Source organism: Ovis canadensis, chromosome 2, assembly GCF_042477335.2.
Source record: "Ovis canadensis isolate MfBH-ARS-UI-01 breed Bighorn chromosome 2, ARS-UI_OviCan_v2, whole genome shotgun sequence".
In the NCBI taxonomy this organism is placed as follows: Eukaryota; Metazoa; Chordata; class Mammalia; order Artiodactyla; family Bovidae; genus Ovis; species Ovis canadensis.
The window spans coordinates 136,340,172-136,355,378 of NC_091246.1; the positions used below are offsets into that span (position 1 = coordinate 136,340,172).

General features: G+C 36.8%; 1 protein-coding gene across 3 annotated transcripts in view; it reads left to right on the forward strand.

The window, feature by feature from the left end:
- Positions 1-13,578, forward strand: part of SESTD1 (SEC14 and spectrin domain containing 1) — a 139,186-nt gene extending 125,608 nt beyond the window's left edge. For all 3 annotated transcript variants that reach the window (XM_069577065.1, XM_069577067.1, XM_069577066.1), the window contains exons 13-18: positions 678-837; positions 5,624-5,705; positions 6,418-6,540; positions 7,348-7,539; positions 10,206-10,327; positions 12,856-13,578. In XM_069577065.1, the coding sequence (XP_069433166.1) occupies positions 678-837; positions 5,624-5,705; positions 6,418-6,540; positions 7,348-7,539; positions 10,206-10,327; positions 12,856-12,985 (809 nt within the window). In that variant the 3' untranslated portion in view covers positions 12,986-13,578. The remainder of the gene's footprint in view (positions 1-677; positions 838-5,623; positions 5,706-6,417; positions 6,541-7,347; positions 7,540-10,205; positions 10,328-12,855) is intronic.
- The last annotated feature ends 1,629 nt before the right edge of the window (positions 13,579-15,207 follow it).

Sequence of the window (15,207 nt, forward strand, 5' to 3'; positions counted from 1 at the left end):
TGCTTATGGTCTTTGTTATTTTAATGGATGATATCATTACATGTTTAGTATCTAATTTGCCAAATGAAATTTATTTCAAAAATGTCACAAGTTTTCTTGAGCAGTGTTTTTCCTTTAAAAATGGTAAAGGAATTCCAATATACATACTTCATTTAAAGCCTTATAAATACATCCTAAGTGTTGCTTCTTGTTGAGTATAAGCTGACAGCACCTATATTCAAAATGTTCAGTGTCCTTTTCAGTGAGAACACAGTGCTTGACTGTTTGAATGTCTTGTGGCTCTGATATATTTTTTGAACAAAGCATTTGCCTTCTCTTATGTTCTCCTAAAAACTGAACTATGTAAAAACAGAAAGGAAAGAATTGAAAATCTTACTCGTCAAGACAGGAATTCTCACCCTTTCTACTTGCAATTTTGAAAAGTAATTAGTTATCTACGGAAGTTCACCTTTTAGAAATTCTCTTTAGAGAGAATTTGAATGAGAGGGAGCTCCCATTTGAGCCACGTTTAAATGGGTTTTATTGATTGAAATATCCAAAGGGCTCCAGACCAAAGTAGTTTAATGTACAAAGCTGTTATCCTAGCAATTCAAGTACAGTATCTGCTGAGAGGATTTAATTAAGGGAGGGAAAGCTTCTCTTGTTTAAGAGATTAAATCTGGTAACTTTTGTTTTAGATGTAGGATTGCAAGGTTTGCGTGAAAAAGGTCAAGGTCTTCTGGACCAGATCTCCAATCAGGCATCCTGGGCCTATGGAAAGGATGTAACCATTGAGAATAAGGAAAATGTGGACCACATACAAGGAGTGATGGAAGACATGCAGCTTAGAAAACAAAGGCAAAGTTTGACTGTTCATGTTAATTTTTGCTGAGACAACATAATATTTATTAAAATGAAAATTGATATATTTTCCATACGAAGTAGAAATTCTTACCTGTTACATAGTAGGAATGTAGTAAGTTTTTGGTAAATGTAATGGTTATTGGGTATAATTGTACTAACAAATAATGACCATTCATATGATGGGTACCTTTCGCCTTTTTACTCAGTGATAAAAATTTCATTTCCATTCAAGTGCATCACATTCTTTATCCCCAGTATAGCCTGTGACTCGTCTGTATTTTAAGACTCTGGAGAATCTGGTGTTTCCATTTGCATTTAGTTTAGAGTTGCTATTAAATTTATCATACGTTGATCTGTTTCTTCATCTAAACCTCACACAAATTGTCACTCATCCATTTTTCTCATATTTGCTGTAGAAGGATTAGACAGTAAATTCTGGGTAAGGTAATGTTTAGCTTCATTTGTTATATGGTAGAACTAGAAATGTAAAGGGTTCTTTGAAAACTTGCAATACAGTTGCAGAATATTGCAAAATAAAGGATTAAATTAATATATGCTAATACATACAGGCTATCATGGTTGTATGAAATTTTTGTACACTTAGAAATTTCAAGGGCATCAACAAAACCTCAGAGAAACTTCCCTCTGCATCACAGACAAAACAGTCATTAGATAGAAATTCCTTCTATCCTCATAGCTGCAAACTTTATCCATTTCATTATTTTCATCAGGAGGATGAAAAAGCTCTGCTCTTATCAAAACTGTGTATCCCCATGTCTCCTCACTAAGTCAGTTCTGCTCTTTACTCTAATCCCTACCTTTCATTCAAATGCTTTGTTATTGTTCAGTCCCTAGTCATGTCCAACTCTGCGATCCCATAAACTACTGCACACCAGGCTTCCCTGTCCTTCACCATCTCCCAGAGCTTGCTCAAACTCATGCCCATTGAACTGGTGATGCTGTCCAGCCATCTCTACCTCTGTCATCCCCTTCTCCTTGTATCTTTCCCAGCATCAGGGCCTTTTCCAGTGAATTGGCTCTTAGAGTCAGTCAGGTGGCCAAAGTATTGGAGTTTCGGCTTCAACATCAGTCATTCCTATGAACGTTCATGGTTGATTTCCTTTTAAGATTGACTGGTTTGATCTTCTTGCTTTGTCCAAGAGACTCTGAAGAGTCTCCTCCAACAGCATCACTTGTTTGGCGCTCAGCTTTCTTTATGGTCCAACTCTCACATTCATACATGACTACTGGAAACACCATAGCTTTCACTAGACGGACCTTTGTGGGCAAAGTCATATCTCTGCTTTTTAATATAGTGTCTAGGTTTGTCATAGCTTTTCTTCCAAGGAGCAACTGTCTTTTAATTTCATGGCTACAGTCACCGTCTGGAGTGATTGTGGAGTCCAAGAAAATAAAGTCTGTCACTGTTTCCACTGTTACCCCATCTTTTTGCCATGAAGTGATGGGACCAGATGCCATGACCTTCATTTTTTGAATGTTGAGTTTTAAGCCAGCTTTTTCACTCTCCTTTTTTACCTTCATCATGGGGCTCTTTAGTTTCTTTTTGCTTTCTGCCATAAGGGTGGTGCCATCTGTGTATCTGAGGTTATTAATATTTATCCCAGCAGTCTTGATTCCAGCTTATGCTTCATCCAGCCTGATATTTTGCATGATGTAATCCGTATATAAATTAAATAATCAGGGTGACAGTATGCAGCCTTGATGCACTCCTTTTCCAATTTTAAACCAGTCTGTTGTTCTGTGTCTGGTTCTAACTGTTCCTTCTTGACCTGCATACAGGTTTCTCAGGAGACAGGTAAGGTAGTCTGGTGTTCACTTTAAGAATTTTCCACAGTTTGTTGTGATGTGCACAGTAAAGGATTTAGCATAGTCAATGAAGCAGAAGTAGGTTTTTTTCTGTTGCTTTTTCTATGATCCAGTGGATGTTGGCAGTTTGACCTCTGGTTCCTCTGCCTTTTCTAAATCCAGCTTGTACATCTGAAAGTTCTTGGTTCATGTACTGTTGAAGCTTTGCTTGGAGAGTTTTGAGCATGACCTTGCTTGCATGTGAAATGAGTGCAGTTGTGTGGTAGTTTGGACATTCTTTGGCATTGCCCTTCTTTGGGATTTGAATGAAAACTGATTGCGTCCAATCCTGTGGCCACTGCTGAGTTTTCCAAATTTGCTGGCATATTGAGTGCAGCACTTTCATAGCATCATCTTTTAGGAACTGGAATAGTTCAGCTGGAATTCCATCACTTCTGCTAGCTTTGTTCATAGTGATGCTTGCTAAGGCCCATTCGACTTCACACTCCAGGATGTACGTCTCTAGGTGAGTGATCACACCATTGTGTTTGTCTGGGTCGTAAAGATTTTTTTTTGTATAGTTCTTCTGTGTATTCTTGCCACCTCGTCTTAATACCTTTGCGTCTGTTAGGTCCGTATCATTTCTGTCCTTTCTGGTGCTCATCTTTGCGTGAAATTACCACCTCCTCTTCAAACCGTTCTTTCTCTCCCTTGAGCTCTCCTCCTTGACAGCTGTCATTGAAGATCTAATCTGCATTCATACTTCCTCACTGTCTCCAGTTTACTTTTCAACCCTTCTTTGTCTGACCTCTCCCCTCACCACTTCACTGAACTTGCTCTTATTGATGTCATCAGTAACTGTAATTGCCACATGTCAATAAACCCTTCATCTTTCTCAAAATCCAGGGAATACTTTTGGTTCTGACATTGCTTGACCACTCTGAATACCATTAGGGACAACTGACTTTTTTTTTTTTCCTGTTTGAAACTCCCTGACAACTTTACATAGTTTAAAAACACTTTTATGATTCTCCTGGGCCCTCTGTTTCTTCTTGGTTTTCTCCACTGATTTCTTGTCCTCTAGCTAATTTCACTGCTTTCAGGGTCTGTTCTGAGGCCAAATCCTCTTCTCACTCATTGTCGTCTCCCCAGACAGTCTCACTGCTTTGATGCCTTTCTTCAGTATGACCATAATTGGGTAGTTATGGCTCTGACCCAGATCCCTCCCCTATACTTTGGACCTGTAATTCCTCTTACCTACTGAGCACATCCACCCGAGTGCCCCAGACGATGCTTAAAACTCGTATGGATTGGAATCATTGTCCTCCAAAACTGGCTCTTCTCCTTTAGTTTCCTGTCCCAGTTAAAAATACCATCAGCTACCAAACTTGGGATTTATCCAAAGGATTTACCCAAATCGTTCTCTTTCTCGTCTCTTACAGCCTTCTCCGATGCCCGAGTTCTGCTGCCTCTGAACCCTTTTTTCATGGTCTTAGCTCTGGCTGCTCCCCTCCTTGCTCCCCTGCAGTCTGTTGTACATGAGCACTGTCTTTGTAAATCGCTCATCCAGCTACCTAACTTCTTGTGGGAGCCCCTCTCAGTTACTTCCTGTTTCCTCAGATGAAGTTCAGTCTCCTTGGAACAGTGTAGGAGACCCTTCATAATCCAGTCCTATACAATCTTACCTCCTTTAACTTTCCTACAAAACCACACACTTATTTTCACTTTCCTGAAGGCATCATGCGGTTTCAAGCATCCAGAGTACTTAGAATACTTCTTCCCTCATTTTCTGCCTAGTGTATTCCTACTTATTATTCAAGACTCTGGGGTACTTATCCTTGGAAGCCTTTTTAGATTTCTTAGGCAAGTTTTTACTTATTCCTCCCTATTCTCGTATAGCTCCACATCAGTATTTATCACACTGTTTTTTTTAAAAGTCCATCTTCCCAAGTGGGACCATCTTAATAAGTAGAAACCATGTCTTGTATTTTCAAGCACACTGTCCAGCACCTGAAAATATGTTAAATATGATATTCATCATTGATGTGTCTTACCTTGTCTTTTAGCTTCCGATTTTAAAAATATATATGATCACTTCTCTTCAGTCCCTTGTAGGATTATTTAACCAAATTGCCCTTTAAAAATATGTTATAGATTGTGTTGATGGCATCCTTGTGAAAAAAAGAAAAAAGTAGCCTTTGACAATGACTTAGCTATCGTTATCAAGCTTCCTTAAGAATATCAGCTCTAGTGGAGCCCAGTGTCTCCTGGGTGGCTTGTTAGTGGTGTTCAGTACTGCCGTGAGATTCTCTCCTTCCCATCTGAAGTACACGGAATTGCATGGACATGAAGGGGATGGATCAGAGCTTAATTGATCAAGTCAGCTTAAAATTTTAATCTGTATGTTATCCAGGGAGACCCCATTAAAATCTAAAAATACTCTGAATTGTGTTTCTTTCTATCCAGAGATCAACAGAATTTTTTTTTCTTTCTTAGAAGCATAGATGGGAGTTATTGTTTTCTTTTAATTCAAAATTAGATATTACTCTGGTAATGTAATATAATGAAAAGTTTTAATATTTTTTTATTTCCTTGGGGTATCATTCTCTAAACTAGTATTTTAGAAACTTTATGTTTTTTTCTTCGAAATTTGTTTAATGCTAATTGGCAGTTAATATTTCTTCAGGCTTTAGTGTACTTGTGTGTTTGTGCTTTGCTTCAGTATTTTGTACAATCCATACGATAGTCAAGAGGGTTTGTGATTCAGTATCTTTCAGGTATTTTGAGGTTTTAATGGAACGCAGATACAGATATCCTTAAAATTCTTGCAAACCAATACAAAATAGTTACAGTCTCCATAGTGTAAGACTAAGTATTTTAATACACTGTAAAATATGTTGTGCAGATTGGTGGTGTTATACTAGTTATCCACAAGACTGAAATGTTTCCCTAAATTCGTGTTTGGGTTTATTAGATGTGAAGACATGGTAGATGTGCGAAGATTAAAGATGCTTCAGATGGTACAGTTGTTTAAATGTGAAGAAGATGCTGCCCAGGTAAAGATCAGTCAAGCATATTACGTACTTGTCTTTACTTAGAAAATTGATTTCACCTAACTGTAAACAGAAGTGTTCTTTTCATGGTCCTAAGTAAATTCATTAAATCAGATTCCCATTTATCCTGTTAAAGTAATAAAGTTTTATATTTCCCGTAATCTTACTGGTCTCGTTTGACTTACTTTTCAATGAAAAGCTCTATTGAGCTAGAAATTGGAATTATTTATTATTATGGTTTGGTTGTCAGTTATATCCCAGGATGAAGGCTGGTATAGTTTATTGCCTTTTAACCCACAAGAGGGTTTTGTAGCTAGATAAACAGTTTGCTATTTTGCATAGTCAATATCAAAAAACATAGTTACAACTTAACATAGAAGAAACTTAGAATTTTCAGTTGTAACATTAAGTCTGTAATGCGATTCCAGTAAGATCTATATTACATAAACACATGGATTTTATTAACATAAATCATGTGATGTTAATTTTAAACGAGTGCTTGTCTTTAATAGGTCTTGTCTTTAGATTTTAAAAATTTTAAGGAAGAGGAGAGATCATTAACTCATGTAGCTTGGCACTGAAATAAGCTATTATGGTTATAACAAATAGGTTAATTAATCACATGAGAGTAATCTTTCTTTTTATTAATATGGTATTTTGATATACACGGTAAAAAGTTATGACTCCAGGTTGACTGTGACTTATTTTCATTCAGGCAGTAGAATGGCTCAGTGAACTTCTGGATGCTCTTCTTAAGACACACACCAGATTGGGGGATGACGCTCAGGAAACGAAAGTTCTGCTGGAGAAGCATAGAAAATTTGTTGATGTTGCACAGGTGCAGAACTGCTTATCTTCCTTTTCTACAAGCTCAGTGTTAAAATGGTTTTCTACATGTTTGTAATGTAACTTAGCCCTCCAAGTCCAAGAAGGTTAGTTATATTAATCCAGGAATATAGAACTAAGAAAATGTCAGCTGATGAATCAAAACTAGCCTGTATAAATCTGAGAGGGTTGAAGTTTTCCTGAATACAGGTTCTGTAGCTCCCTCTGATTTGTGATATATTAATATATTATGGTAATTTTAAGGCAGTAATCGTTCATTTGTAAAAGTTACTATGAAGTATAAGTTAATATCAGTAAATTGGAAACCCTAGTTTCTGCATCTCAACAGTGCCAGTGTTATAACAACATGATTTTTTTTTCATGTGGATAGTATCTTAATTTATTTTCCCTAATTACTGAGTTCATGTTGTTAACAGTGTGGTTTCCTACGTGGAATATTAAGTGCCCCTTTCCACCCATTTGTTTTAATTAATGGGTGAGCAGATTTTTTTTAATTGATTTCTTCTTCTTTTTTTTTTTTCTTTTTGTTTTTTGGGCTGGTGAAATTGAGCAGACTGAGAGGAAAGCAGAGTAAGAGAGGAAAGCCTAACAAGAAATAAACGTAATAAAAATTAACTGGAAGTATTGCTCCCCCTTAATTACTTATACAGGCCGCCGACTTGCAGTAGAGAGGGCCAGTGGGCTCGTTCATTATTGACTACTAGCAGTGTTGCTTGCTTGCAGCTGCAGTCCTTCTGTTCACTTTCCTGTCCCTCTCTTTAGGATTCTGTTGTGACTCTGTGTCCACTCTCTTCTTCAGAGCACTTACGACTACGGAAGACAGTTGCTGCAGGCCACGGTGGTGCTGTGCCAGTCTTTGCGCTGCACCTCTCGATCATCTGGGGATACGCTTCCCCGGCTGAACAGAGTGTGGAAACAGTTTACGATTGCATCTGAAGAGAGGGTGCATAGGCTGGAGATGGCTATTGCCTTTCACTCAAATGCCGAAAAGGTTCGCTTTCTTAAAAAACGTAGTTTCAATCGTGTTCGTTATGTATGTTTACAATGTGTTTTCCTTGTAATTTGATGATTATTCTGTTCTTTAGGAATTTATATGCATTCCATTGTTTAAAGTTTGTTTAGGTATAACGGCTTAGAAAGTTCAAATCAGATTCTTGGTAAGCCGTACCAGGGTTGGAGTACCGTGGTTAGAGGAGTTGAAACCATCCTGCAGTCTCTGCTCAGCACCGTGTCTCTCCCCACCAGACCTGATGCCCAGAATGCACTGTCTGTCCTTACAGGTGTCATGATTCCCACTGTTTCATTATGCCAAGAAAGGGAGCTTTGCTTCACAAACGCTACCAATTGTCATAAATTTTTTAAAAGGTCACCTTGTGATTTTGATAATCTTTTGAGACTCTCCAGGTAAAATTACAAGAGTAAGGATAAAAATGAAACCTTTTTGTTTTCATGTGTTATCTTTAAAGAATCATTCTAGAATTTATTGTTTAATGAATTCATTAATCCCAGAAACTAAAAGTTAATATGCGGTATTTTATTTGGGCAAATTTTCAATAGAACCTTTTTCTCAACTGCACAGTGAAAATTGATAGCATCCAAGTCTTATATTTCCATTCCAAAGAGGAGCCTTACTAAGTAGTTAACTTTGTTTCGATTTCTTAATGATGAAAGTTTATATGTAGGGGATATTCAACGCAAGTTAAGATATGAGAAACCTAAGATAGCCTTGGTCTGTAGGACAGAAGAGATACTGCCAGGAGCCTCAGGAATTAAGCAGTTTCTGTTTGTGTTATGCAGTACATCTGTTGGGAAATGTCCACATTAACTCTTACTGAGCCAGTTACTAGACTCTACAGGTCATTTTTTTAGTGTAAGATGGGCTGACTGTTGATGAATGAAAGTATCCAAATGGCTTGACTTATTTATGTATTGATTGTTTCAGTGAAAACTTTTTATTGAACTATATTACTAACATAGAAAACTGTGCAGCTCAAATGTTCTACTCACTGACTTTTCAGAGTGAGGATGCCTGTGTAATCAGCGCACTATTCAAATAAGAGAATGTTACCAGCACCCCAGAGGTTGTTCTCCTTCCTCTTTTAATCACAATGCTTCTGCTGGCCTTCCCAATGTGACCACTGGCCCAATCTCTTAACACCACTGATAATTTTTTAGGATACTACTCTTAAAATGTATCTGCAAAGACATTTAAAAATCTAGATCTCTTTAAGAAGTTATGTAAGAATGAATATATATTAGTTGTTCGGTTGTGTCCAAGTCTTTGCAACCCCATGGACTGTAGCCTGCCAGGCTCCTCTGTCCATGGAATTATCCAGGCAAGAATACCAGAATGGGTAGCCAATCCTTTCTCCAGGGAATCTTCCCAGCCCAGGGATTGAACCTGGGTCTCCTGCATTGCAAGTGGACTGTTTACCATCTGAGCCACCAGGGAAGCCCAAGAATGAATATGATTGAGAATTTTTTCATAGAATATTAATATTCCTATTTTTTTCTGGTACATGGCTTTTATCATGCTTATAATAAACTCTGCTTAAGGTTATTTTATTATGTCAACTTATGTAAAACCTTTTGTTATTAGATGTTATTTTTCTCTTAGGTGGGTTCTATTTCATACCAGCAAGCCACAACTATAAGCAAACTGCGTAGCAAATTATAGTGATTAGGAAAATATTTAAATTAAATCTGGAATTTTATTATATGAAAATATCCTTTATGAGTAATGCCAAAATAAACATAATTGGATTCAGAAAAGTATGCAGACAAAGTTGCAAAAATAAATTATTTTTATTCTGTCTCAAATTTTGCAGATTTTTTTCTTGGAGGTAAATTTTTAAAATTAGTAGTATTGTTTTAAATCTAAAGTGTATCTTAGATTGATAGCACATCTGCATTTGAGGCTAGACACACTTCAAGAGCTCACTAACCATATGTGCCTAGTGGCTACTATGTGGGTCTGTACTTACAGCCTTAACTATTACAAATCACAGCAATTTTTTCTTTCTTTTGTACCATTTAAATTTAAATAGTGATAATTAAGGAAAAAATAATATTAAGGACTGTAGAAATTCCAAGTTTGAATTAAAACCATATCTATTTATATTTTGTTTTTTAGTTTATATCATGTAACTCAAGTCAGCAGATCTGTTTTAAAAATAACTGTGAAGTTTCTAGCTAGGGAATCACATTGTTATGTGTTTGTACTCTGAGTATATGTTGTTATGTATTTATGTATATTTTTTTCATTTGTGAAGCTTGTAAGCTCTTTGAGGTCAAAATCTGTTTCTCATTCACATCCCAAGCCACTACATAAAGTGAGTATTCAACAAATAGTTAATTAATGTATGAAAGAATACTACTTCTTAAGCACAGTTTCAGTTTAATTCCAAATAATAGTCTAGTGGGTTTTTTTGGATATCACTATAGAACTCTTCTTATTCCAATTATAATATTATTAGTGTGGGTTATGTGTTTGATTTTATTTGAATTTCTTGAGTCCGCTTTGTCAGTAATCAGTCTTCTATAACATACATGAAGATTCTAAGAACAGAATAGAAACACCTTCAATCTACTAAATTTTAATGAACTTGGTTGCCTTTCTGTGTCTCTTGATTGATGTTGCACTTTTATTTGTTGCAGATTTTACAAGATTGTCCAGAAGAGCCTGAAGCTATTAATGATGAGGAGCAGTTTGATGAAGTTGAAGCAGTCGGGAAATCACTTTTAGATAGACTAACTGTTCCTGTAGTTTATCCTGATGGGTATGCTGCATGTTCTTACAATTTGTGCTTTTATCAGTAAGGTCTTAAAGTAATATCAAGAGAAGAAAATCTGTTTCTAAAAAGTCCTAGTAAATTAGCTTTGGTTCACATCTTCAGTATCTGGAATAAATTAGTTCAAAATGAAAAGAAATCCCTACTGGGTTTTTAACAGTGGCATCAGTTGGTACTTGCTGCTATCAAATGTATTGCCCTCGATAGCTTATTGTAGAAGAAAGATCATTGACTAGGTTGACATACTGGGTTCTAGCCTTGACTGTGATGATAAGAAGTCAGGTAACTTTGAACTTCATTGAGGGAATGGATGGGGAGGGGACTGTTTAGTATGCTCAAAATATGCATCTTACATACCCAGCGCAAAGCTAAACATTTCACCTATAGGCTTTTGACCAAACAGTGCTAGGCCAATACAGTTATTGTGATTTACAGATGAAGAAACTGAAGCTCAGAAAGATTAAGTAAGTTGTCAGGATATCACAGCTTCTAAGTGAAATTAGAACATAGTTTCAGGTCTGTCTGGCACCAAATCCATTCTCTTTTCCACTGTGCTATGTAGAGTCCTAATTTCTTCATTTGTAAAATGATGGGGTCATGATTTCCACATTCCTTTTCATTTCACATAGTTGATGATAAAAATAGGAATTAACCTCTTGCAAATAAATGGTCCAGTAAATGAATCATAGTAGCCTTATCCCCAGGGAGCTAGATCTTCTCAGTGAAAACAGTTTGGTGGTAATTCAGAGGATATTTAACTCAAACAATAGAGAAACCAAACCACTGAATATAAGTATCCTTACATTGTAATATAGGGCTTTCCTGGTAGTTCAGTGGCAAAGAATCTGCCTGCCAGGGCAAGAGACATCTGTTCAGTCCCTGGGTTGGGAAGATCCCCTGGAGAAGGAAGTGGCAACCCACTTCAGTATTCTTGCCTGGGAAATCCCATGGACAGAGGAGCCTGGTGGGCTAGTCCATGGGGTCACAAAGAGTCAGACACAACTGAGCAACTAAACAAAAATGCCAACAGTGTAATATAGTGTAGTAGGTGTGATTGTGGACTCTGGAACCAGATTTGTTGGGTTTAAATCTCAGCTCCACCATTTACTAGCTGTGACATCTTGGGCAAGCCACTTAACCTTTCCTGTGCCTCATTCCTTCATCTAAAAATAGGAATATATTTTCCATACCTCCTTGGGTTATGTATGAGGGAGTTAAATGAGCTAAATGTATATAAACTACTTAAAATGATTATCCCACACATGATAAGTGCCACAGCTAATGTGTCATGAACTTCAAAGGATTATTTGGAATTGATACGGAGAAGATATAATGTTATTCATCATCTATACATAGATAATCTCTAGTCATACCTAAACTTGAATAATCAGAAGTAGCTTTTAAAGTCATGTATATCTCCAGTGTATAAAAGAGAAAAAAATCTAAAAGTTTTCTAAATCCAGCTGGTAACAGTGTTAGTAGGGTGCTTCTGGTTGGTCCATTCCAGGACATCACCCCTCCAAAACCTCATTTCTGTGTTTCACAGCCAGTTGTCACAAAGTCAGTCTCATTCTACTCAAGTCCTCCCAGGAGCATCTCCCCCTGGTACTTTTGCATGGGCTGCTTCTCCCACGTTCTACAAATAGTTCATGTGTCATTTTCGTTTTTAGAATGGAAGAGTCAGTTAGTGCTGTATGTTCAGATTTCACAACTTTAATATTTGCAATTATTATTCCATTCCCTTTTATGTGGTAATTTGTTTATACTATGTAAAATTTGACAGTGAGCTTAGTCACGTTTATCTTTTGTACCATTCTCCTAGACCAATAAAAGGAATAAGGTGGTCTCTCTGGATTCCCTGCTTGAAGACCCACGTTCAGATTCTGTTTTTTCCACTGTGTGATTGTAGTTCAGTCATTTGTTTTTCTAGGTCTTAGCTTTCCGATCTGAAAAGACAAAGAGCTAACCCAGATTATTTCCAGCAACTCTTTGAGCTCTAAAAGATTCTATGACTCGGAATACTGTGTCTTTGCAAATAGGATAAAATTAAATGATTTTGCCTATTAATGTCCCAAATGATGGCTTGACATTGAATGGATGTTTTACTTGCCAGCTATATTAAACATCTGATGACCGTAGTCCTTGGCACTGAAGTACTCATACAGATTTTATATTTGTGTATCTATGGCTGCCAAGCTGAAAGCAGAACGTTGTGGCTGTTGCACTGTTTGTTTATTTGTTGCATTGTTTGGCTTATTGAGATTATCATAAGTATACGTGATAGGATATTTATACCATTAATATATATTTTTCCATTTTAAAAAATGTTTTATGCCATTTTAAAAAATGTTTCTCCTACCGAATTGCTACTCAAAGATAAACAGTATGGTCTGCAAATGAACTAACGGCATACCACGTAGGTAATTTTTATGGTAATTTTTGCTTCCTTTTGCATTCACTGCACAGTCAGTGGGTTTGTATTAATCTGATTGAGCTTTTTCTGTTTTGATTTTTAGAACTGAACAATATTTTGGGAGCCCAAGTGACATGGCTTCTACTGCAGAACACATCAGAGACAGGATGAAACTAGTTAGTCTCAAAAGGCAGCAGCTGAGACATCCAGAAATGATGACTACAGAGAGCTAATAGCTGCCTTCTTCCCAGAGACCTGCTGTTCGTAATACCGCATGTCGTCAGCATACTCCAGCGTTAGCTACAATACGTTAAGATGCATTTCACAGCCAGGATAAGCCTCATTTCTTTCCATTACACATTTCTCTCCACATGTTAACACCTTGTAATTACCAAGGCAGAATTGTTTAACATGCTTTGAGATCATAGACTCCAAGTATCTTAAAAGAAGGAACTGTAAACATTGCACTGAAAACCTGCTTTAAAGCTTTACCTGACCTGTCAGTTTGTAGATGAACAACTGATAATAAGCTTTGAATGGTGCTAATAAGAGTTTAGAAATTCTCTCTATAAAAAATGGTTGCCCTTCCTCCCCAGGTGATGTAGTAAATTTAGACTATAGCTCAACTGTTATTAGTAGACAGTGGTGTCCTCAAAATTTTGCTTTGTAATTCTCCTTCAAATTTGATTATTTTTATTGTGTCAGTATGAAGAAAAACCTTCAGATTTTTGATATATCATATTCATTAAAAGACATTTTCCTATTTGTATTGATAATGTATTAAAAGTTGTTTGTGCTTAATAAAAGGCTTCTTTTAAACACCTTATTTAATTTGGTGGTTATATCCTGTTTCCAAACATGAGTGCCTTAATTAAAAGGGCATTCTTAGGCTTATGAGGATGGTTTAATATTTGTTTTTTCATGTTGGTTGCATGTATTTTAGCCAGGAAATTCATATGTAAGCATGTATATATAATAAATAAGCATGTTTTATCAAAAAAATTATTGTGAAGAAAAGTTTAGATCTTAGTGGAACACTCTCATTTTTCTCTTCTTCAACTTGAAAAATGTTATCTAAATTACTAACTGTTCTGAAAATATTCTGTCTTCGGGAGAGGAGGGCTGGGAAAGGCATACACATAGTTACTTAAATGTCATCCTTTATCTCAGAGTAATCTTTCAGGAACTAAAATACCAGTTGTTAATAACATTTAATTTGTCATGGTAGACTAGATGCAAGATTCTGGTGTAGAATAATAACAAAAATTGTACACATCTTTTAGAAATTAAATATATAAAATGTTAATGCTTTTAAGTTTATATTAAGTTTAAATGGTAAAATACATATAATTTTGTGTTCGTCTTTGTTTCAGAAAATGTTTTTAAGAAAGATTAAAAGCAGTTTTATAGTCTGTGATCAATACAAAATTATGCAAAGCATGCTCTTTTCTTTCCATTGTCTACTGAAATGTCCATGTATCTTCCAGTGGAAAAAGCTCCTTCTGAGCCTGCTGGTTTTTCCAGCCTTCTTCACTGCCAGACTTCTTGCAGAAACCCATATGCATTGCCCCTACATCTTCAGCACTCCCTGTCAGCACCTTGCAGTCTGGCTTTACAGAGCTCTGCAGTGTAGTGGTTTGCAGTGGGCTCCAGTTACTGAACTGAATGATTTTTTTTTCCAGTTTGCATTCCTCTCTCCTCCTCTGCCTCTGCAGCATTCCTACCATGGAGCAGCCTCTCCTACGGTGTTTCCTCCCTTGACGCTGTTACCTTCTGTTGTAACTCAGTCTAGTCACATAACTGTTACTTAAAATGCATCTACTAAAATGTGCTCTCTCAGATTCTGTCTTCAGAATGATTCTGGATGTATCCTGTCCTTAGGGTATCTTATTTATCCCAGTGTCCTGTGTTATGTATCTGGTCCGGACTTCTCAACCTGTACTTTCAGCTACCTACTTGACATTTTCAACTTGGGTGAAGTTATTTATCATATGTTTTTCACCTTTCTCAGAGCAATTTTGGTTTGAGATACAGTCTTTTTTAATGGACATGCCAGGAAATCTGGGGGCTACATTCAACTGCTCCCTCTTATGCTGCCACTGCTTCTGAGAACATCCAGAAAGGCTTTTTCTTATTTGTTAATCCTTAGTCTTTTAGGGTTTAACTTCTATGAGTATGAACGTCTGTGATTCTTCATTTCAGTCCTCATGACGGTACTAACCACATGCCACAGTTGTTTATGTCTGTACCTGCTACCCTATGAGCTCTTTTGAGGGAAGGAAACTTGTGGGCCTGACTTCTCTGATTCCCAGCATTTTGCTCATGGCATAATAGTTACTCTGGAAAAGCCCCTGATGCTGGGAAAGATTGAGGGCAGGAGGAGAACGTGACAGAGGATGAGATGGTTGGATGGCATCACTAACTCAATAAACATGAGTTTAAGCAAACTCTGGGA